General features: G+C 31.2%; 1 protein-coding gene across 7 annotated transcripts; it reads right to left on the bottom strand.

The window, feature by feature from the left end:
• Positions 1 to 10,235: 10,235 nt before the first annotated feature.
• On the bottom strand, positions 10,236 to 19,461 carry LOC137814243 (ETO1-like protein 1). 7 transcript variants are annotated; one of them, XR_011081621.2, is made up of 6 exons: positions 19,183 to 19,372; positions 18,753 to 18,936; positions 16,916 to 18,625; positions 16,109 to 16,395; positions 11,275 to 11,584; positions 10,236 to 10,768 (listed from the first exon to the last, which is right to left on the bottom strand). XR_011081621.2 is itself a non-coding variant. In XM_068616854.2 (6 exons), the coding sequence occupies exons 2-6, from the start codon at positions 18,878 to 18,880 to the stop codon at positions 10,548 to 10,550; spliced, it is 2,661 nt and encodes an 886-aa protein (XP_068472955.2). In that variant the 5' UTR covers positions 18,881 to 18,950; positions 19,183 to 19,461; the 3' UTR covers positions 10,236 to 10,547. The 7 variants fall into 7 exon arrangements, 5 of the variants coding, with proteins under 5 accessions (XP_068472955.2, XP_068472956.2, XP_090159355.1 ...); XR_011081620.2 differs by having other exon boundaries at positions 18,753 to 18,950; positions 19,183 to 19,370; XM_068616854.2 differs by having other exon boundaries at positions 16,104 to 16,395; positions 18,753 to 18,950; positions 19,183 to 19,461.
• Positions 19,462 to 25,201: the final 5,740 nt, after the last annotated feature.

The raw sequence follows: 25,201 nt of genomic DNA, 5'->3' as shown, positions 1-25,201 counted from the left end.
ATCATTATTAAGTTATCTTTTACAATTTATATGAACTTTTTTTTATTTCTCTTATAATCTTATTTTTTATATTTATTTATGAAATATGGATAAGAATGGTATCAATTCAGTTTATTTTGACTCGATTCAAGTGCTACTTGTTAAAAGTAAGATAGATTAGGCTGATCCATCTAGGTTATAATGGTTGAAATTAGTAATTCATCTCATTATATGATTCGTCAATTTTTAATACTTTTTTTTAAATATTTTCTCTTTCTTTTTTTTACAACTTTATTGTTTTCGACCTATTTATTTGATTGGAGTCCTTTATATCATTTTTTTGAACAATAAAAATGTAAGTGTTTTTGCAAGGGCCTAGAAACAATCTTCTTTCTTCTAAGGCTGTTGACTTCTCGGTGCAAGCTCTCAGTCTGGGCTTTCGGCTTAGACTTGGATATGACCTTTAGACTCTCACTTCTCTGGGCTAGGTCAACTACATCTCTCGGTTCTTGGTCTCGATCTCCTCTCACAGATGGGTGTGTACCTGAAAGATGCTCTAATGCCAAAGTCATAATTGGTACTAGTTAATTTAAATTCATCCCTTACCTCTTGGGTTGATCACCTATTTATAGCACTTTCTTATTGGGCTTAAAACCTAGTTGGACTTTTACTCTTTGCACCCAATCTTCTTTAAACACACCCTTTATGTTTTGAGTTCTTTAGATGGACATTGCCACAATAACTATTTATTTATTTATTATTTATTTAATTTTTACCTTTCGGTCAACTTTTCGATTTTCCAATCGGTCAACCTCTCGGCCGTAGATAATACCGTAGGAAACAACAATGAAATTGAATCAAACTTTAATATTTTAATCAAACAAGGTTTAATGTCTAACAAAACAAAATAAATATCAATAATATTTTAATAAATCAAATAATCTATAAAGAAATTAATGTAAATAAAGTTTCATATAAAATATTAACAATCACAAATTTTAATTCTAAAAGCATGATACCCCTTCTCAAAAAGTACCAAAAATATTGACAAGTTAGGCGGGTCAAACCAATGTGGGTTGACGAATTCAAAAGTTAACTCACCGCATAAATGAAGATGAATAGCTATACTCGATTTAATTTGTGATCGATAAATTTAAATCTAGTAAATAATTCAATAATCAATTGAATGAAGTTGAAAGAGTGAAATTAACAAACAGAATGATTCTTTCATTACTCAATCCTAACTTTAAAGACTTATAAATTCACAATTTCTTTTTCAACCATTTATATCAAGAGTCTTCACATTCAAATAATAAGAATAACGATTATAATATTATAATAAAATTATTAAATAAAAATAAATTTTAAAAATAAGAAATAATTAATTATTATATGAATTAAATTAAATACTATTTTAAAGACTAAAAAAATATTAATATATAAATTAATTTTTATTATTGATAAATAATTTTTAAATTAGTATCTTATTAATGTTTTAATTATAAATTTTAAATAATTTATACTAAAATTTTGGTATTAATAGTAATAATAAAATATTAATACTACTATTTATACTAATATTAATATCAATATATAATAATAATAATAATTTTAATGGTATAAGTAATAATAATATTAGTGACTACAGCTTTTATAATTGTGATAATAATTTAAATCAATTTTGATCAGATCCTAAAATTGTTTCAGAAAATTAAATTAGAACCATGTGGCACAGGACTTCTGTTTTTTTTTTTTTGTAATTGATGTTTTTATGTTATAAGAAATTTTGTATTATTTTTATAAGGATGAAAAGAAGTGGTGTGAGAGAAGATGTTGTAGAGACAAAAAGCGAAAAACAAAAGGCAGAATGTTGAGATGGATAAAGCAAAATATTCGCCCACGGAGTTGGAAAGCAGAAAGCACATTAAGAAGAAGAAAGGTAAAGATAATATTTAATTAATAAAAGAGTGTTAATTAATGAATTTATTGAGAAGCAAAGTAGTGTGTGACACGCCACTAAAACCACACACACTTTCTCCATATCAATTCCCTCGATCTTAGTGGCTCACTGAGTGAGTGAATCAGCCATGCAGATCCAGCCCATGCTTGCACACCACAAATCCAGAACCTTCCTCACCACCAAAACCTCCAACCTGTATTTTTATATGCATATCCTTCTTCACTATAATAATATATTTGATTCTCTGTGACCCATTCAAAAACGAACTTGTTTCGTTTAGAGCGCAATGCTTCTCCCTTCTTACTCCTATTTTATATTCTTCAGATGCTGGGTGTGCACAGATTATCCTAGTGGCACGTAGCATTATAAATTATTTATACTTCAAATCAACCCAATGAATCTTCTACAATGTTCTCGAATGTACTATTTTTCTATCTTATTTTAAGTTTTTGGCAGACGAATTATTGGTCTCTTCCTCCCACCTTGAAACGATGGTTTCTGTACTTTTTTTCTTTTCTTTTTTCAACCGACCTTAATGGTTACACCCAAATTCTTACAAGGATATTTTGTTTCTCCTTTAAGAAAACCCCTGTTGAATCCATTATTTTAAAGTGTGGATCAAACCAATCCTAGGTTTTCAATTTCAACCCAAAATATCAGTTCTTGGTCGGAAAATATCAGTTACTTGTTCATCCATAAATAACTTGTTATAAAATATACCAATTATTCCTCTTTACATATACATATGCCAACTTTTTAATAATTTTTTATTTAATAAAACTTTTTTTTTTCATTTCTCTCACCACCTTATGTAATTTTTTGATTTTCTGAGTTTATATATTTGAAACATTAATATTTTATTTAGCGTAAAAACAACTAGCTTTTATGATTAAAATATCAAATAAAATAAATGTCATGTACTGCACATATTTTATGTTGGAGATCCACGTCGATTAGAGATTAGAGTCTTTCATACCTCATTAAGTCAGTTTTATTAAGTTGAGTTAAGCTTAAAGCTCACTTCTTAACATGATATCAGAGTCATTTTGAGTTTATCCTAACGAGTATTTATCAGACCACCCATAGCATATATCTCCACGCACGGTAGCCTCGACGTGAGGGGTGTGTTGGAGATCCCATATCGGCTAGAGATTAGAACCCACTTCTTAACATGTTAGCTAGATCATTATTATTATTATTTGTTTATTTATTTTATTATTATGTATTTGATGTTTTATTTATGTGTATTTGAACTACAAAAGTTTGATGACTCCAAATTAAATTGTACTTTGTTTTCTTTATTAGTCAGATTATTTGTGCCTAAAATAGATCTGCTCAAATTTACCACCATCTCTAGTTGGTCGTAACAGCAGAATCAAGAAACAGAACATAGGTATATGAAACTCAGCACCCGTAATCCCATATATGAAAAAAATAAATAAAGAACTAATATCTAGATATCTTAAAAGACGAAAAGTACCTATAATACTAAAAATATACACAAGTTGTGAAATTTAAGGATTAAAATATTTACATTTTCAAAGTGAGTCTTTGAGTTTAAATATTATAAGTAAAAAATATAATTGACCAAGTTATATATATGAAGTATTTTTTTTTTTAAAGAATTATGTATTTTATAATAATAATATAATTAACAAAAAAGAACATAGTCAAAATATGCAACTAGTTAATGACAATTTGGTGACACACCACCAACACTCTACTCCAATCTATATCCTTGGATTGTGAGAGTGAGTCAGCCATGCAGAAAATCCAGTTCCCACAATCATATCTTCAACTTGCATTTTTTTAATCTTATTAAGCCACTCACTCACAATATCACCCCTTTTAACACATTATTATATTATAATATATGCATCCTCTCACCTTCTTGGATACATGTTACTTTCTTACAATTAAAAAAAGAAGGAAGCTATGGTTCTTAGTTCTTGTTCTTCAACTATGTCAGGATTATTATACTGTGAATTTGATGTGGATGAAATATCATCACGACACGTAGCAAGAAAAATCTATTCAATATTATGGAAACAAATCTGGTGAAACTTCTAGAAACTACTAGATCTTGTATCACTAGACTTGTTGTTTTTAATTTGGTACACTTATTATTAGTGGCTCTTTTTTGTTTGGTACATTGTTGGTGGTCTTTTCTTTCTGCCTCCTTTTGAAAGGATGGTTTCTGTTTTTTTTTTTTCACTTTCCCAACATGTTCGCGACCTTAAAGAGACAAGTAGCTTATATTATGGAATTAAAAGTTAAGAAAGTCGTCACCATAATTTTTAATTAAATTTATAATAAATAGCATATGTAGAGTCATTGTTTATCTTTTTATACTCCATCATTAAACTTTATCATATTATTTACATAATTTTTTTCGTGAAAATATGTCACATCAAAGCATGTTCATATAAAAAAATTATAGCCTTTTTTTTAAATTAAAAGTATTTTATAAATTGGAACAAATCAACTAATTAATATTCCTAAATTTACTTTTAAGACATGTATTCATCATTGATTTTTCATTTTTTTATAAAATTAACGTAAATGTTACCTTTTACATTTCGTTTAAATTATCTTTACTTCTTTTATTTATTTAGTTAGTTAAAATAAATTTTTATCTTATGAAATAAATAACCAATTATTTAAATTGGTTATTAATTTTATACTACTTGATTTGAATAATTTATATATTATTTTATTGATAAATATATTATGTATTATTTGTAATTATTATCATGAACCACAACAAAATCAATAAACAGCAACCACCTTCTGTGTGATAAATTTATTAGTGATGCAAAAAGGTCTATTTACGATACTAAATTTACAACGTTTTTAATGCTAAACATTGTCCATCAAAATGTGGTGGTATTTTTTAAATTAAAACGAGTATAAAATGACGATTATAGGTGAAACCGCCATTTTTGACCAAGCAACTTTGGTATAAAATGGAGGTTTTACCTAAGAACCATTGTTTTAGAGTCATTTTTATTATCCTAATTTGAAGCGCGTCACTTATGCTTTCGTTTTTCGTTTGTCTTTGTTTACACTTTGTCTTACTCTCGTGCTCTCTGCTTCTTCTTCATCTCCGTTGAGACATTCACTCATTATAAGTTATTTCTCCTTAACATTCACTCATTCCATTCTCCTCCATTGCTTATTGGTTTCTCTCCTCCATTGGTGAAAGTTTTCTTTGTTGTCATTACTGTTTCATTGGCTACCACAATTGTTTTCATTGGTTTTGTGGTGTCACCACTTGTTTCTTTGCCGCTGCTAGCCGTCGTTGCCCTTCACCATCGTTCTACCTTCACGCACAAGGTTGGTGGTGTTTTTAATTTTTTTTTTAATATCTTTTTAGTGTTATTAATTTGTATATTTTGTATTTATTATAATTTATAATTATTTTTAATTTATATTTATATTATGTTAGTTGTTAATAGAATTATTAAATTGTTAGATTGTAAATAGATTTATATTATTTAGTATTTATAATTAATTTAATGATTTTTAATTTGTATATTTAGTATTTATTATAATTTATATTTATTATTAATTTATAAAATGTTAGTTGTTAGGTTATAATAGAATAATCGTTTTGGTATTGAGTCCGGGGGTGTTCGACCCTCGACAATTGATATGTGTTGGTATTGAGTCTGAGGGTGTTCAACCCTCGACAATTTATACATGTTGGTATTGAGTTCGGGGGTGTTCGACCCTCGACAAACGTGAGATTTCACATTCATTAATGAACACCTGAATGACCATTACAAAACATAATGGACCGAGATTGGATTAACTTTGTTCGTATAAGTGATGAGTACGAAAGAAGAGTAGAAAAATTTATACAATTTGCACAACATAACGCCAACAATAGTGGTCAAGATGGAGTATAGTTTAGGTGTTCGTGCGTTAATTGTTTGAACGGAAGGAGATTGGATGTTAACAAAATCAGGGAGCACCTTCTATGTGATGAGTTTCTACGATCTTATACAACATGGATATGGCATGGTGAATTATTAAATTTACCAAGTGTTTCCATATTCGAAGAATATGTGGGGTCTACCATGGATGATGCAGTACATGGTGAAGTACATGATGATCGATTTGAGGACATGATTTGTGATATTGAAGCTGTTGCAGAAGCGCATGGATACGGAAGTATGTCAAGCGATCAAATAACTTTACACGGTTGTTGGTGGTGTTAAGATTGGTGACTTTGAACACATTAAATGGATGGACTGATAAAAGCGTCACGAAATTGCTTCAGTTGTTGAAGGATGCTTCCAGAGGGAAATACTCTACCTAATCGTAATTATGAGGCCAAAAAGATTCTATGTCCGATGGGTTTGGAGTATAAAAAGATACATGCATGTCCTAATGATTGTATATTATACAGGAAAGATTTTGAATTGTTGAAAAATTATTCGAGGTGTGGGTTATCACGTTATAAGTTGAAACAAAAAAATGATGATACTATTGAAGAGATAGAAAAACATGAACCCCCAATGAAGGTTATATGTGGTATCTTCCCATCATTCCAAGGATGAAAGGAAATGTGATGGCATGTATCGACATCCAGCTGATTCTATTCAATGGAATAAATTTGATAACGAGTTTCCAGAGTTTGGTAAAGAGTAAAGAAATATCCGACTTGGTTTAGCTACAACCAAAATGAATCTGTATGGTAATATGAGTATGAATCACAATTCATGGCTTATTTTACTAGTTATTACAACTTACCTCATGGATTGTGCATAAAGCGAAAATACATGATGTTATCTATGATGATATCCGGTCCAAGACAACCAGGAAATGACATATATGTTTATCTAAGTCCCCTAATTGAAGATTTGAAGTTAATGTGGGATCAGGGTGTTGAAGTATTTGACGAATTTGTTAATGAAACTTTCAAGATGCATGCCATGTTATTTTGCATCATCAATGACTTTTCGGCATATAGTAACTTATCAGGGTATAGTGTTAAGGGTCATAAAGCATATCCAATATGTGAAGAAGACACCGCTTCTCAACAATTGAAACATGGAAGGAAGACATGTTGATGTCTAAATCATGTTGATGTAGAGTTTCATCCAAATTTCAAAAGGATGAATAATCATCAATATTAATTTGAATTAATTTTCTTATTTTGTTTCTTCTTAACTAATTTTAAATTAGTCATAACAAAAACAACATCACTGATCGCGCTTTACTTTAATCCATTATTCTATGTATAAACAAATGAAAAGGCAAATATAATAATCAATAAGTTGACTAATAATTTTATATATATATATATATATATATATATCACTAATATTAACTTACTATCTTATAAGAATTCAAATTACACTCACATTCAAAGGAGTTACATGTCAAAATCAATACATGAATGACAATGTTTTGTAGTTCTTAATGCTTATTACCATAAAACTCCAACCAATCTATTGAATTCTTTATTAAATGGATTAACAACAACTAAACTATTTTTCTTGTTTTCTGAAATCATCAATTTGAATATCAATCAAAATTTGTTCATCCTCATCCTACACTATCCTTGTTAGACATGCATTAAACCTTGTTTCACTTCCAATTCAACTTTAAATCCAAGGTGAAAATGTATTTGAGAATTAAGAAAATAGGCCTACAACATGCAAATGTCTATGAAGTTGTTTGTCCCACCTTTCATTAATGATTTTTCATAGAGAAAAATAACTAATCAAAATATATTACATTGAGTTATTTTTTTTAGCTTCCAAATTACTAACTTAATAAATAAATATATAGAGTTAGATTGGATACCTTTTCTTTGACAACATTGAAAGTCTTTTGTATCTTCTTTTTAGTTTGATCCATTACTTCCTAGATGAACCTTGTGGTTGGTTTTTTATTCTAATCAACCATCACTTCAATTAAAGACAATGCACCATATAAACAATTTATGATATTATGCAAAAAATCATTATTCAAAATCACACCACCTTTTAGGTAGTTTTTTATCCTTCTTTTATAAATCCTATTAGATGTCCATTAATTGCTAGTACAAGTTCTAATTAAAACTCATTTGTTCTCATGAATGCACCCTAAGGTTAATTAAGATGTTCCAATGCAAGTTATACCCTCTCTCACCAAAAAATATTCTTTTCATGAACTGTTATAGTAGAGAAATTAGAGAAGTTCTTGAATAGATAAAAGTTCTATTTTTTTACCTTATGGAATTTTCTCCTCATGAATTGGGACCTTCTTCTCATAACCCTCCAACATTAAATATAATGTGCAACACAAGGTGTTAAAAAATAATTTTCCTCTTTGCCATCAACATTTCACCAACAACTTTATAGTTTGTTACATTATTTGTCAACTTGAACAACATTGTCCCTCACTGCTTCATCAATGTTATTCATCATCTTAAAAAAATTCAACATTTTAGATATAACATGTGTGTCTATGGACATCAGAAACATGGTTCCTTTAGGTCATTCACTAGGAAGTTTCTTATTGTTATTTTCTTATCTGGCATACTCGTGCATCCTGCTTTCTTTCATTCATCTTTATGTGCTTGTAAAAGCGAATGATGTATTTTTCACTTCCTTCTTCAAATATTTGACTATAATCTCATGATTGGATGGAAGTTTAAATTCAAGGTCATGTCTTAAAACTAAACCAAACGTAACATTAAATTCTTTACTCTTTGCCATATTGAAATGTATAACATTATTGTGGGAAAATCCATTGATTGTTTGACATGCGTCCTCTGTCATACTTCTTAAACATGGTGTTGATGGTGGCTTGTGTGCTAATTACTCTTTTCTTAAAATATTTGTAGGAGTAATGTCATTGTCAAATGTTTGAATGTTTTTTTTCTTTTCTTACATGTTTCTGCATTTTCCTCCTCCTTATTAGTGATTGATTTCTTGATTGAATTTTATTGCAAAGCAAAAACAATTTCACTCATTCCTTCTCCACTTCATTGACAACACCCATACAAGCTCCAACATCCTTTTGAGTACTAGCTAAATGATGCTTCAACGGATAAACTCTCATTTTTATTAACTTTTGACAATATTTGCATTGAAGTTCCCTAACACCCCACCAATTGAAATACAATGTTTTCAACCTATATCACTCTTATTTCCTACAGCATTGTCGGGAGCCATGGGTACAAAGGAGTTTGAAGTTGGATTTGAAATTATTTTAATGATAGGAGAAAAAATTCTAAAGGGATAAGTAATATTTGGCAATAATGCAGTTTTGTTTATTGTAAAAGAAGAGTAGAGTGGTGTAGTGCAGTGGTAATAAACAAAGAGGGAGAAAGATAGAATGAAATGAAAGTGAGGGAAAGAGATATAAAATAGCTAAAGGGAGAACATAAGTCTATTTTTTTGTAAAGGGTGAACGACAGTTGTGACATATTTTGGAAAAGGGAGAGTGATTCATGACATCTTTTAACTAAGGAAGAGAGATAATCACAACTCACAATAGTTTTTAGGCAATAGTTTGTGTGGGGGTAACATGATGTTTTTAGGCAATGGGGTGAGTTGGGTTAAGTAATCGAGCTTTGAAGGAAAAAAAAACTAGACTTATGTTTTGGTTTATAAAATTGGGTCATGCAACCCAACATAAAAAAATAACCTAGAAATAGAGAAATATAGGTGTTGCAAGGTGTATCACGAGATTTGTCACGAGGAGTATCGTACGAGCAAGAACCATTGCAAGAGGCACCACCATAAGGAACATTGAGGTTGCAAGAGCAATTGCTCCGAGGCTCACGAGAAACGCAACTCGTGGGAGTTGTGATATACAACCACAATCCGATACGATCGACTAAAATCACAACTTTGAAGTAACACAAGATTAAAGAGAGAAAAAAAATCATGAATACATGCAATTTTATGTTCGGATTTTGACTATCTTGGGTGTGACAAACTAATGACTATTATAATAAATAGAAGTTTTCTATTTTTATTACACTTGAATAAATATATCAAGATAACTTACACTATGTTGAATTTTGAAAGGTAAGAAAATCAAACAAAAAAACTTGAGACTCACATAGGTCATGCTTGTTAGTAAAGCTTTTATATTAGTTTTTTCTATGTTTCAAAGTAAACAAAAGTAAAAGGATAAAAATAGTTTGTCCTTAAAGGAGAATTCATTTTTATGGATTAACAATATTTCATGCATATTACTACTACTACTACTGGTTAAAGACCATGTGACATTGCAGTAAATAAATATTTTTTGCCTTGCACACCATTTTAACCAAGAAACAAATGGGAGATAAACAACACATTTGACAATCATAATATACCCCCAAAAAAATCAAGATTAACAATTACAAAATTGGGACTACTCCCCCGGGGCTAAAAAAATGGTAATAGTTGACAGGTTCATTACTATAGACAGGATACCAATAAGAACAATAATTTAACTATACTTTCTATGTTACAAATTTGATTTTCATGACTAAGCTGATCAAATGGTGGTCATCACTATGATGTGCATTCCTCAAGGCATATACTGTAACTTTTTCAGTGCAGCCATATTTTGAATGTGCAATTGATTCCATCTACCATTTGATCATGATTTGGACTCACGGCTCGTGTCTATTGACTCGACTATGAAGTTCCAACATTTCTTGGTGGTTTGGGTCCACTGAGAGGGCAGCACGACAATCTCTTAGAGCACCTAAGACGTCCTCTTTGTGTTCATGAAAAGCTGCACGTAGATGCAAAAGGTGCAAATCAGCTTTAAATGCGATTGCTCTCGAGAGTTCGGCTATGGCCTCCTCTTCCTTGTGATTGTCCATCAATACTGCAACCACAAATACCAAAACACTTCAGCACTACTGGGCTATCAGCAATCGAACTATTTCACAATAAAATATGGCAGCCCCAACAATGACAACAATAATGGAAATATCTAATATTTGGAAACTTTAAGATAACCACTGAAGGTATGAATCTTTATAACATCAGAATAACCAACATTCAACATGGTAGGAAATTCTTTAAAACTGAAATCACTGTTTTAACAAAAATGTTAGCAGGGCACTCTTCAACATATTCTTTCAAATACACTTTATCACTGGCAAAAAAACGTTTAACATGGATCCTAAAACATACCACTTAAACAGTTTGGAAGCTAAGCCATCAAAGATAGACAATGAAGATGACAGACATTCCATGCTTGACTCTATACCACTTAGTACGCACCCAATAGCACGTAATTATTCACAGCACATGCATGGTTGCATTCATCTACTCTAGCAGAAAAGGTCCAGATGTTGCATATTTACAATACTTAGGTAAAACACTGACCTGCAGCCCGATATCTATAAGGATACACCCGAAGAGGATCTAATCTAGTGACCATCTCCAAATCTGTCTTTGCTTGTTCACGATCACAATACTCAGACCTCTTCTCATAAGCCGATGCATTGTTTTTTGCTTTCTTGATAAGTTCTGCCATTTCCATATAAGCAGCAGTCTTGTCATTTTTTAGGCAATGAACACGTGCAAGACCATGATGAGCTCGGGTATGTCGGATTTTAAGGGCATTGATATAACAATCAGCAGCCAAGTCCAATTTACCGCAGTCAACATAAACACTTCCAAGATTGTTCAGTGCCTGGAAAATTAAATGGAATTATAAGTCTTTAAACAACGAATTAATTATGTACAAAGTTGCAGAAACACATTGATATTACAAGTTGTAAGAGTATAATAGACGAAAACTTTGAGTTCAGCAAAAACAAAAGAGCTTCATAGTTCTTACACGTGACTTCCACAGACTAGCAAAAACTTACAACCACCGTAGTACAAGAATGTACAAATCCAGAAATTAGAACGCAGAGGGAATGGGGTAAATAAGCATTTTCATTTGAAAGCCATGATAAATAGTTCATCAATACAATGTTTTGATATTCCTTGTTTGTAGCTGATACATTCTGTATATAGAATAGGAAAGAGATTATATGCTTACTATGTTGGGTGTGGCGAGTCCCTAAAACTAATTAAATTGTGTACATTGTAATTATAATTCGTGAGGATTAGAAATTTCTCTCTAGTCATTCACATAGAAAAACTCTTATTTAAATTGATAAAAGAGCTTGCAAGTTTTGGGCCTGAATATCTTGTACTTCCAGCCACCATCAAGTTTGGAGCTCCTGTTCAAACAACTTCTTGTCAAAGTGAAGCACAGTGCCTATGAAAGTCCCAACCTGCCATCCCTCTGAGCCCTCTTGCTAGATACCACCGTGCGCCTCCATATGAAGCCTCAGAACATGCACCACCTCCCATTGTCCATTGATCTGCTACAGAAATTTGATGCATCTGAATCTTCCCAGATGAGCTTCATCTATTTTGCCTTCCCGAGCATCCCCACTATAACACGAGAAACTACAACAACAGTAACAACAAAGCCTTATTCTAGGAAGTAAGGCATCTGATGTCATTTGGCTGAAGGAAGACCAAATCTCAAGAGACATTTTTCACAGTAAAATTCTTTGTAACAATTTCCTCCAATATCCTTCTTGGTAGTTTTCCCTTTTTCACAGGATTAAAAAACACACAATCTACTCTCTTAGTTGGTGCTTACAGTGTCTTGTATGTACATGTCCAAACCACCATAATTAACACGCATCTATCTTAACATTCTCAATTTTTTATACTCCTGCATTTTTCTCTTGTCCCTTTAAAGCCCATCATTCGTTACCATAGACTATAGACAAATGGACAGCCGCAAAACTTATTTTTGAGCTTGGTAAGCATATTGTGATTACAAATAACAACTTTCGATATTTTTCTCCATTTTAGCATCTTACTTGTATCATGTGTGGCATCCACATTAATTTCCTCATCGTTTTGTAAAATTAATCTCATATATTTAAATTATAGAATGAGAAACTAAATTGTAAAATTTACTTAAACTGGTGTTCTATTTTTTATGTGTGGCTTTAGTATTGTACCTGTGTTACTATTTTTAATTCCCAAGACATACTTAGAATCAATATTATTCTCTTCAAGATTTTCCAAAGATGTTTGATAAAATTACTTGGTGTCAAAGAACCCGCTGACTTAAAAGCCAACTTTGAAAGTGTTCAATGACAATCAAAATATTCAGATAGTGAACTGTCCAAGAAGCACTTTCCTATCAAGGATGGAGACAGACCACGATTGAAAATGGAGACAGACCACGATTGAAGAGATGGCAGTCTTGGATTCCAATCTTACATTCTGTTCTTGGCACTTCTGGAGAAAACTACAGTTGGTTGTCAATGGGACTTCATTGTCATCATGAGTCCTAACAGAAAGATGGAGGGAACATTTTTAATTTTCCATCCTTCTTGAACAACAATCCCTTTCCTGGACTTGTCTTCAAATATTGAAAGATTCTATTCACAGTCTATAAGTGTCATTCTCTTGGATCATGCATGAACTACCTGACTACACTCACAACACAAGCTATGTTTGGTCAGGTGTGAGCTAAGTAAATGAGCTTCCCTACAAGCCTTTGATATTGACCCTTATTTACTGCAAAGCTATCTTCATCGATCCTAATTATATGGTTATTTTCTATAGGAACTATAGTGGCCTTGCGATCAATTTTACTTGTATCTTTGAGAAGATTTAGATTAGAACATATTTTCTTTAGGAGATAAAAATGGTTTTTTTCCAATAGACAACTTGTATCTCAAGACCTTAATTTTTTAGATCCTTCATCTCAAACTGAGTAACAAGCTTCTCTTTCAAGATCAATTTCTCATGTTCATCATCCTGCAATAATCATGTTATCTACATAGACCACGATATGAGTAAGTTTCTCTGCTAACGAATGTTTGATAAATAGAGTATGGTCAAATTGACTCTACCGATACCCTCAAGGAAATCATAGTTTGAATAAGTCTCGTTAACCAAGCATGGGAAACTACTTGAGTCTATACAAGGTTTTCTTCCGCCTACATATTTTATTCCTTAAAACTAAGTGGAATCTCCATGTACACTTTTGCCTTTAGACGTCCGTGCAAAAAGGGACTTTTAACATCAAACTGTTGCAACTCCAAGAAAAATGTGTTGCTAATGCAAGAATGATTCTGATAGCATTCATATTTGCTATTAGAGCAAATGTCTCCTCATAATCAACACTAAATGTTTGAATACATCCTTTTGTAACTAACCTTGCTTTGTAACGATCCAATGTGTTATCAGACCAATATTTCACTATGTAAACCCACTTGCATCCCACAACCTTTCTATCTCGTGGCCTGTCAACAACCTCCTAAGTTTGACTATTTTACAGCGCACACATCTCTTCATTTATAGCTTGAACCCAATAATTATCTTGTAATCCCTCTTGAACTTATGTAGGGATTCTAATTGCATTCATATCTTTTGTTATCAATGGCTATCGCATCGCAAGAACAACAAGGAAGCCTTTTTGTGTGATGACTTAAAGGAGGAGGTTCACATGAAGCAATCACCTGAATTTGTTGTTGATGGAGAGTTGGCTTTGGTTTCTTTACCACACACACATCTTAATACCTAGAAAGGGTGAATATATGAAAATATAGGCAAACAAACATTACACCAAAAAAAGGACACATAGACATTGTAGCTTATGCAAACGTAAATTGATTAGATCTTGGTTAATTCAATTGTAAACCAATGCATTATAAAGAGCTCTGCACCCCTAGAATAATTATTGCAATATCTCTTTTAGTATCCTACAATATCTTAGATGTAGTAATTACAAAGATTGATAATATCTCCTCATAACTCAACATCAACTATCAACTCTGGGATATTATGTTTTTATTGATAGTAATCTCCTCTCATGGAAAAGCCAAAAACATGTTATGGTTGCACAATCACGTGTAGAATAAGAATATTATGATGTGGCTCTCACTACATATGAATTTGTTTTGTTGAAACAAATACTTCAAGAATTGAAGTTTTGGAATAGACCCATGAAACATTAGTGACAACAAAAACCACCATTGAACTTTGCCTTTAGTCAAACTATCATAAGGAAAACAAACATAAAAACATACTACTATTTCATTCGTGAGAAGATTTCTTCTAAAGAAATCAACACCTCCATTGTGAATTTAAATGATCAACTAGATATATATTTTCACTAAACTTCTCCAAAGTCAATATGTTAACAAACATGTGTAAAAGCTGCATATGACAGATATGCTTCAATTTTAGGGGCAGCATTTATATCTCTAGCAAATAGTATAGGAATAATGTTAATATAATAATACCGTTCTACAAATTGGAAGTCTATTTTTAACATACACATGTCATAAGCCATCGAGTAGTGTTAGGATGTATAATGAGGGCTGAAGAATAACAGTTGTTGGTCAGTTAGTCTATTAGTTACCTAGACTGATTAGTTAGTTAGAAGGGTTGGTTAGATCAATAGGAAAAATCAGATTAGGGAGATTCATTCTGTGAATTTGATGGTTTGTGTGTGAAAGGAGAAATCCTATGTAAAGAAAAAGCCCTTGCAGGAGAGACCCCACTCCTAATCTTAGTTTTTGAAGACACCCCGCATGAAGACCTAATGGGTGTCAAAGCCACTACGATCAAGGAGAAGCTGGTTGTTGAAAGACTAGTCCAATCAAAGACCAGAAAGCGCACAAAATGTATATTGGTTTCAGACTCCAATATCGGGTGTCATGCAACACTTGGTTAGTCAATTCAAGGTCAGACCCTGTTGAGGCAAGCCATGACACATCTGGCCCCAACACAAAATTCAGACAAAGGAGTGCTAATGCATAATCAAAGTGGGATTCAGTTGATAGTTAAGTCCACTGGAAGTCTTTTGGCAAACATATGAAAAAGAGGTATTGCTAGAATGTATAAAGAGGACTGTATACGAGCAGCTGATGGCCAATTAGTCCATCAGTTAGTTACAAAGGAAAAATCAGATTAGGGGGATTTGTCAAGTAAATATGAAAGTTTGTGTGTTAAAGGAGAAATCCTTTACGAAGGGGAAAGCCTCCATGAGACCTCTCTCCTGTTCTCAATCACTCAACAAAATTGTTCATTTTTCTCATTCGTTTCTATTAATTTTCAATTTATTTTCCTAGATTCTAACAAGCAGTAAATAATTTTGTAGAAGTAGCAGAATATAACCATACCTGACCTTTCCGCAGATTATCTGAAGGACACTTTAATGCATCTTCCAGAAGTGAGATAACAATAGGTGAACATGATGGATCTATGCTAGAGTCAGCCAATGCATAGGCCTTCAGGAAAAATGCCTCAAAAGATCTTTTGATACTAATAGACTCTTCCGCTTTCCGGAGTCCTTCTTCATAATGACCTGTATCATATAAGATCCACCCCTCATATACAAGTCGTTCATGCTCACTTGATGCATGTTGCCGAGCTAACTGTAAACTTCGCATAGCAGCCTCAGGACAGTTCAACCTAAGTCAAATAAATACATCAGATTTATAGAGGCATCATATCAAACTCAGTCAGTATTCAGACAGATATAGGTCCCGAAGCCAGAGAATCTTCCTTTCCAGACACAATTTCACAGGGATAAATTGTATTTCAAAGTAAAATATAATGTTCTATGGATATTTCGTCCTTAGTGGCTGAATTTATTATCACAGATGTACAACTTCTAAAAAACAGATTTCCATGTGCAAGTAACCAGCAGATCAAAAGTAGCTAGCACTGACATGTTCTTAGTTATGAAATTTACAATATGATTCAATATTGTGAACATAAAACACCAAGTACCATGTTAGATTCCTAATAGACATGACAGTGAGTTAAGTTCAAGGCTTGAAAAATTAATGACAGTTACAAATACCAAAACATTTTGTTTGGGAGCAGGGGAGGGGGTTATGTGGAGATTTGCACCTACTATGATCTCTAGCAACACTAAATCTTTGACCACTGACTCACTCCCAGAGGCTTCCAAAAGTTCATAACATACCTTAGGAGAAGCAATGACTGTCTGAAGTACAGAATACCTTTTGCTGCATCAGATTCAAGCATCTGGTATATAACAGACAGAGACCCAATATCATCAACTGCAGACCAACAGTCATATAACCGAGCCCAACAATCAGCAGTTGTCCAACGTTCAACATGCTCACGCACAAGAGTGCAGAGTTGGGATGCAGCAACACGTCCCTCAAACATTCTATAATCTGAACGTAAAGTAAGAATTGTTTGAACATCACATAGAGCTGCTTTGTAGTCCTCAAGAGTTAGATGAATAAAAAATCTTATTTCTAAGCATTCTAGTGAAAGTTTGAACCCAAGAATCCTATTGATTTCTGCTAGTGCAGCCTGAGCATTCTGCGTCCTCATCAAAGAGGCAGCTCTGTACATGTAAGGATATGCAAGTGTAGGATCCAAATTACTTGCTTTCTCAAGGTCATCCCACCTTTTGTCACTGTCACAGTATAATGACCTTTCCTGATACATCCATCCAAGTGGAGTAACAGATGAAATGACTGAGCTGAACTGCTCATAAGATAAAAGCTTGTCACCCTTTATAAACTCCAGTCTAGCTAAACCTGCCACAGAATATATATGGCCTGCTTTTACAGCCCCTTCAAAAAGAAGACGTGCTTCATCATATTCTTTCCTTAAGAGTCTTACACATCCCAACTGATGTAAAGCTAGCAGTCTCTGTTTATCATTCTCAGCAAATTCAACTAACCGTTCCAGGATATGAGCTGTTTTGTCCGAACTAGAATTAAGGTTCATAGAAACTTCACTTAAGAAACAGAAAAGTGCAAATATACCTGGCCCAACCATGACTGCTAACTGCTGCTTATTAGCATGAACAAATATCTCCACTACCCGACTGTCATTCAAACAGTTACGAAGATCACGCAAAAGGACTTGCAAACAGGATGCAGCAAGGACAGTTGAATTCTCATCAAGAGCATATTCCATGAGCTCTACAGCATCTTCTTTGGAGGAAACCAAGGATGCAAGTCTTCTATCACAAGCATCTTTAAGTCTTTCACAACAATACTTATTTGCAAAAACTAATATCTCCAATAAAAGATTTGGAGGGACCTCAATTAAACTGTCAGTCAAACTGAAATTACTTATTGCCTTCATACCTAGTGGAGAGATATTATTTTCAGACAAATCTATAGACTCAGCGCGTGATTCGCTGAAATACCCCTTTAGCATAGCATGAAATGGTGCCGAAAGTTCAGAAATTTTTTGTCTATCACAAACTATCTCTTCATCGCCAATTTTAAAAGTAACATTTTGAGAAATGCGGTTCTCCTTGGTCATTCTTCCCACAGAACTTACATTTACATCAAATGGAAGATGAGATGCTATATCTACAGGCGCAAACTCCTTCGCACATTTACCACAATTGGCAAGCAAGTCGGCTATTAGTTCTTCCTCTTGCTTCTCATATTTCAACCATGCCCCAAATATAATCTTCTCATGAAGAGTGTTGGCTCTCTGCCAGGCTCCCTGAAGACTTCTACGCATCAGTTTAACTTCCCCAAGGCCCCTAAAGACCTGGTACTGTAACAAAAACAGATTCGACCGCTCTTGTGGAGGACAAGACTCAAGCTCTTCATGGATTTGAGCTAAAACTTCCACATAATCAGCAGGCTTATAGAAAGGTAGTACAGCTGGCTGAGGGACCTTGACCAGAGATTCTCTAAAGCAAATGAAAGCAAACAAAATCACACCCCAATCCCACGAAAAAATCAAAACACCTAATTAAATTGGCAGAAAAACAAATCTTCAATTGAAATAAAGGACCGGTTCAGAGAGAGAAAACTCACATCGAGGCAGAGGAAGGATGCGATGACAACTTGGGAAGTTTCCCTCTTTCAATTTGAAGCCAAGATTGAGGATTCAAAGCATTTGGGTGCGTCTCTTTACAGGATTCTGCAGGGAAGAAACTCCTCATGGGGCATAAGAGACGAAACAACTCCCGGATCTCCACAACAGCACCACACCCTTCCACTTCAAAAACCAAACTTTACGAATTGGGGACACATTCCATTGCCAACAAACACAGCAATCAATCTCAAGCTAAAGATTTGGTGCACCCAACCAACAAGCAATAATATAAAACAAAAGCTAAAACGAAATTTAAATTGACTTAATTTAATTATTCTAATAGGCTTAGTCTCTTGAGTTCAGCATAAAACAAAGCATGCCCCATAGTTTCTGGCTAGGAAAGATCGCAAGCAGAAAAATGCAACTCACCGAATCAGCTCGGAAAATGCAACAAATGAATTGATAGAGAGAACTCAACTATGAACTGAATCTGCAGAGGAAAATCAAATTGGAAATTGGTTACTGTAACTAACTCTTTTTTGTGCCTTTTCTTTTTAGTGATAGGGAAAGTATCTCACTTTCCTTACCTTGGAGACAGACCATACAAATTAAGTTTTTCTTTTAAATTGAAATTTAAAACCTTTACTTTATTTTCGGAAAATGCTTCCACTTGAAATTGAAAGCCTTTTGCCTGCGGAGTTGAAAGTTGAAACTGTTACACCAGAGTTCAAATTCTTTTAATTATTTTCCATGAAGTTTTAAATTTTAACGTATTTTTCTAAATATAAACAAATTAAGTCAAAGAAACAGTAACATGAAAAGATATTATTGGAACCAAAACATTTTTTTCTATTGAAATTTAAAAGATAAACGCATGTGGAAAATCATAATATTTTATTTCATTACTTTTAGTAATCTAGAAATAATATATTAAAGATTTTCTATAAATTTTGTGGACCTTTTGATTTCTCAAGAATGTGAATAGTACGAAATAATTTTTGATAGGATAGAACTTTGGATGTGGTTGGTTTGAAAGTGCATAATTGCATATGACAAATTTATATATAATTAATCATTGCCCTTTTACAAAAGAAAACTAATTATTATTGCGAAAATAGTTTACTATCTTTCTTTTATGCTAAAATTTCTGCTGCGGTTGGAAAGCACAACATTTTATTCGTGAAATATTTTTTATATTTTATTTTCATTTTCATTAATCACTCATATTATATATGTTTTTCTTTTAGATTTTTTTAATTACAAAAAATGATGTAGTTTTTTTCTATTTAAAATAGCGTTATCTCAATTAAGAAGGATAGAAAATGATAACGTGCAAAAGATGAACACCAACCACATAATTAGTCCAGCAGATAAAGAATAAGAAAAAAGCGATCTATTTGATCGGAATTGACACTTCTGCGTCAAACTAGGTTTTTCTTTTCTCAAAGTGCAATTTTAATTCAAATATTCGTAAATGGATAAATTACTTTTTTATTTTAGAATTGGATAAATAATATGTGTACCATTAAATTTTAAAAATGTCAATTAAGAATATAATTTTTTAAAATTTTAAAATAAAAACTCACTTTGGACACGTCTCTTAAATGATGTGTCTGTATTGGATACCGACATTCGTAACACACGTATCGGTAAAATATTTAATTTAAAATTTATTAAAAATTTTACAATTTTAGCATGATTCTAACACAATTTTAAAAATGAAAAATATATTAATTTTTTAAAATTTTAAAAATTTACTGTATTAATTTTTATTATGATTATAAATAAGTAGCAAATTATTTTGAACCAGACATAAATTTTTATTATAAATTTATATAATTAATAATTATATAATATATAATTTGTGTTCTCGTGTTCTATATTTTAGAGATTATACGTATTTTTTATCTATATTTTTAAGTTTAAAAATAATTTCAGAAAGAAATCATAATTATAAAATACGAATTTAATTATAATGTAATTAAACTTGTACATCTAAATTGATTTTTTTTTTAAATTCTGTATATTTGAACTCGTATATCAAATATTACTAAAATCATTTAGTATGTATAACTTTAGTTCAGTAGTTTTTATTTTTTTATTTTGGAATATAATTAAAGTGTACTTCTAAAATATAATTTCTGAAAAATTTTGTATAATTGAACTTGTATATTAAATTGTACTGAAATCGTATTTAATATATATAATTTTAGTTTATTAATTTTTTTATTTTTTATTTTGAGAATATAATTAAACTTATACATTAAAATACGATTTCTGTAAAATTCTGTATAATTGAACTCGTATATTGACTCTAAAAATAAATCAGAAACCTAAAACTGATAACTTAAAACAAAATTTTAACTATAAACTCTAACAGAAACGTTAAATAAAAACTTTAACCAAAAAATTTAAACTGAAAATTATTCCAGTTAACACATACCTAATGATGACGAAGAAGAAAAAACAACAGCAGTTAAAGAACCTGTTACTACAATGTTCAAAAGAAAGCTATCACTGTTCTTGTTTTTTCTAAGGATTTCTTTCTTGCTAGTTGTCGTGCTCTTGGAAAGAAAATCCTTCTTGAAAAAACGATAGCTCTCCATAGAAGAAATGAGATTGTATTATGGAATTTAAAATTTTAGGTTTAGGGTTTAGGGTTGTATATTATAATATTAATAGTATATTTTAATTATCAGATTTTAAAGTATATTTACAACTAATAGTATTTTTAACTTACCAAATTATCATTCACGGACTCAATAAATATTTTTAAAATGCATAACTAATTTTTATAATTAATAGATTAGTTTGAAAGATATATATATATATATATAACTATCTTATAATTGTATCTAAAACAAATATCCTTCTTCATAGGGATTTTAATATATACATCAAAAGTTTTAAAAACAAACAGAGCATTTAAATTAAAACTATCACATCCTCCGGCTATTCACCTGCAGTACAACACGATCATCACAGATAAAGAAACAAACACAAACAAATAACAGGGTAAGCTAGTTATAACAAAATTTTCTATATAATTTAAATTTCAAATTAATACATAAAATTCATAAATTCTCATACAATTTCTCAAACATTTCACATAACCATCAAGTGTCTATCAACAATTTCACTATTCATCTTTCTCATGTCAGTCATCTACTGACTCACAACCCATAGACACTTGACTCTACTTCCGGAAGACTAGTGCGTTGACTTAGACTCAGAGATCTGCACATGTCATACTATCTCAACAATCCCTAGTCAATGCACATCCTAAACAATCTTAACACGGTATTTTCTTTCCTGAAAATACTATGTCTTGATTAAAATTCATATTCTGACTCTCACAATATCGAAATCACACAATCAAATCATACCAAAGTTAAAAATTTTCAAATCACACAACAATTCATTCACTAATCATATAAATATTTTAAACTTTTCTAAACAATTCAATTATATCTAAAAATTCACTTAAACACATAATTAAGTATATATGATTTCTAAATCAATCATCATCTAAAATCAAACAACCACTTTTCATCAAACATCTCATTTAAGTAATTCAACAAAATATTCAAAAACAATTCAACTTATTTATATTATCATTCAAACATTTTAAATTTTCAAACACAAACACTTTCAACAACTTATTCACCATAAAATCAATATAAAATATTCAGAATTAACCATTTCAATCAATATATTACTTTACTCTTCAAAAGAAACAATCCTGCAAGCAGAAATTTGAACTGGTGACCACGACACTCCCACATCCAGATCTTCTAACCTAGGGTTCTATATAAAATATAAAACTAGCTTCCCTTACCTGGACTTGAGCAGATGCTCAGTAAGAGCTCCAACCCACCAAAAGCTTAAGGATCATAAAGTCCTGATCACAAATCTAACTATATCACTAGGACCTTGATCTAACAGAGACTAATTCTGAAGATAAAAACCTCACATGCAAACTTAAACTAAAAGGCACCCTAACCAGATCAAAACTAACTCAAAGGAAAATGAGTCAAAAATGAACTTACCCTATCTAAGATTCTGATCGGGCAATCTCGTAGAGTTCACTGTCAGGAGTCTAATGGCAGACTCTGATCATCAAACTGATGAGCGAGCAAGTTAGAATCTTAGAGAGAAGGGAGAGGAAAGAAAAAATGAACAAAAATGAACTTACTCTATGAAAGATTCTGATCGGGCAGATCTTGCTGCCAGGAGTCTAATGGTGGACTCCGATCGTCAAACAGATGAGCGAGGAGGTCAGAATCTTAGAGAGAAAGGAGAGGAAATGAAAAGAAACTTTTAGAGAGATGGTGGTTACCTGAATAACTAATTTTCTATTTATATAGTTTTTTCACTTTAATAATAAAATATTCAAGTGTCATTTTAATTGTACCATTTCTACTCTAAGACTAATTTCCTCGATCCTTAAAATTTGAAACTTCATTATTCTTGCTACTTATTTCACCTGAAACTCAATAATTGGGTTTTTTTTAATCATAAATCATACTTTAGATGTAGTAGAGATTAAGACAAACTGAATTCATTAAATTATATTTTTGAGTAAATTTTTCGTTATTTTATTTTGAGTTAATAAATTAATATGTTATTTTAGGATTATATGTTTTACGTGTGAATCAAAATTTCTAAGTAAAGTTAAGATTTTTCTTCTTTGTTTTTTAATCTTTTTGCAACAAGAGCTAAGAGATGTTGACAACTTTGATTTATTTAAGAAAATTTAGATATTGAGTTGTGTTTGGAAGTTTGGAGTTGGATTGGAAGTGTAAAAATATATGAGATTTAAAGTTATGAAATGCATCCTTTTAGAAATTGGATACTATATATAAATTATAATGAATGCTTTTAAAATGACATGAGTTGAATGAATGACTTCATAGAAAGTTTATTGAGTTGAAATAGTAGTCTTGAGCTAGATTAATGATATTTAAGCTTTAAGTGTTCATCATAGAGTTTAACATTTTAAAAACATTCAAGTTGAATTGTTAGAATTTTTTAAAAATAATTGTTTAGTATATTTAAGTTGCTACATAATTTTGATTTATCATATATTTTTATTTAAGTCATTAAAAAAATATTGAATAACAATTAATTTTAAAGATAAAGAAAATAATTAGTTATTATAACGTTCATACTCAACTCAAGATCGGATACTTACAAATCTGGACCAAGTCGATTTGTGGTAGGAATGACCTAACCTTCTTTCTTGAGAGAGCCCATAATGAAGTGAGGGAACCACATTTTTTTTGTGTTACCATTATTAAAATCTCACAAAATTATCCTTGTTAATATGAACATGTATTTTGTCAAACAAATTTATTATACAAATTATATTTGCAAATATTTCTGAGTGCACAAATCCTGATTGCATTAAAATTATAGATTTTATCACAGATTATCCACAATTATATTGTGTGAATCATAGAATACTATGATTTTGATACATAAAGTTCATTATTAAGGTTAAACATGCCTCATTGAAACTTGGAAAGACCAATATCAAAGGTCCAAGTCCACACAAGATTATAAGAAGTAATTTGAACTCATATTTCACACAATACTAATTTAGAACCTCTCATTCCTTTGGAGTCAATTCTTGAACCTTTTAGGGAATCAATCCGAAGTCCATCTCAAAATTCAACCGATCTCATCTCAGTAAGAACAATTACTATATTAAATAATTTAGATATTAATTTATAAATAAAAAAAATTATTGTTATTTAAATTATTTCTATTATTAATAAAACAAAATTATAAAATAATTGTTAAATTAGTATAAAAAATTAACTATTATTTCCAATGAGAGATTTCGAGATGGAATAAAAAGAGCTCTTCTTTAATGAAAATATCGAATGTAAGAGTATTTGGAATTGTGTATGTTCGTAGAATTGTATCATTTTATAAATTTAAGTTTAGGCCTAAAACCGAGTTATCTTAATAATTCTTCATTCCAAAACATAAAAAGCAGGTTGTTAATAGGTTATTAGATTAAATGTACTGTGAGATCGTACCATTACTAAAATTAGTTTTAGTTATTAACAAATTTAAATTTTAAATTAGTAGATAATAGTTAAATTATATTTATGTTTGTATAAAAATCTTTGTTAAATTATTTGTATATAAAAGCAAAAATTAAATATACAATTATATGAAGGAAAATGCTAACTAATTTTCTTAAGTACTTGTTAAGAAACTAAAATGATACGTATATTTAAATTCGTAAAAATATATTATAATAATGTTTTAACCATTTTTTGTTAAGCGAATGATTAACAGCACCATAGAACTGAAAAACAAAGAACATAAGCAGACGAAGAAGACACAGTATCGACAGAGAAAACTAAAGTGTCATAAGACTGTATAAAAAGTTGCAGAGTGTGAGAATGCATTAAAGGGGTGAAAATAAAACGTA

This window comes from Phaseolus vulgaris, chromosome 1 (assembly GCF_051622355.1).
Source record: "Phaseolus vulgaris cultivar YP4 chromosome 1, ASM5162235v1, whole genome shotgun sequence".
Classification (NCBI taxonomy): domain Eukaryota; kingdom Viridiplantae; phylum Streptophyta; class Magnoliopsida; order Fabales; family Fabaceae; genus Phaseolus; species Phaseolus vulgaris.
This window is presented reverse-complemented; position numbering and strand designations above follow the sequence as displayed.

Bases quoted from the DNA above. Each gene is read 5' to 3' on its own strand.
- LOC137814243 (XM_090303229.1), bottom strand. From the start codon at position 19,356: ATGGTCTGTCTCCAAGGTAAGGAAAGTGAGATACTTTCCCTATCACTA. The intron at 18,937-19,286 runs GTTAGTTACAGT...TGGTTTTTGAAG, and splicing joins AAGAAAAGGCACAAAAAAGA to TGGAAGGGTGTGGTGCTGTT. The intron at 11,585-16,103 runs GTATGGTTATAT...TTAATTTTCCAG, and splicing joins ATAATCTGCGGAAAGGTCAG to GCACTGAACAATCTTGGAAG.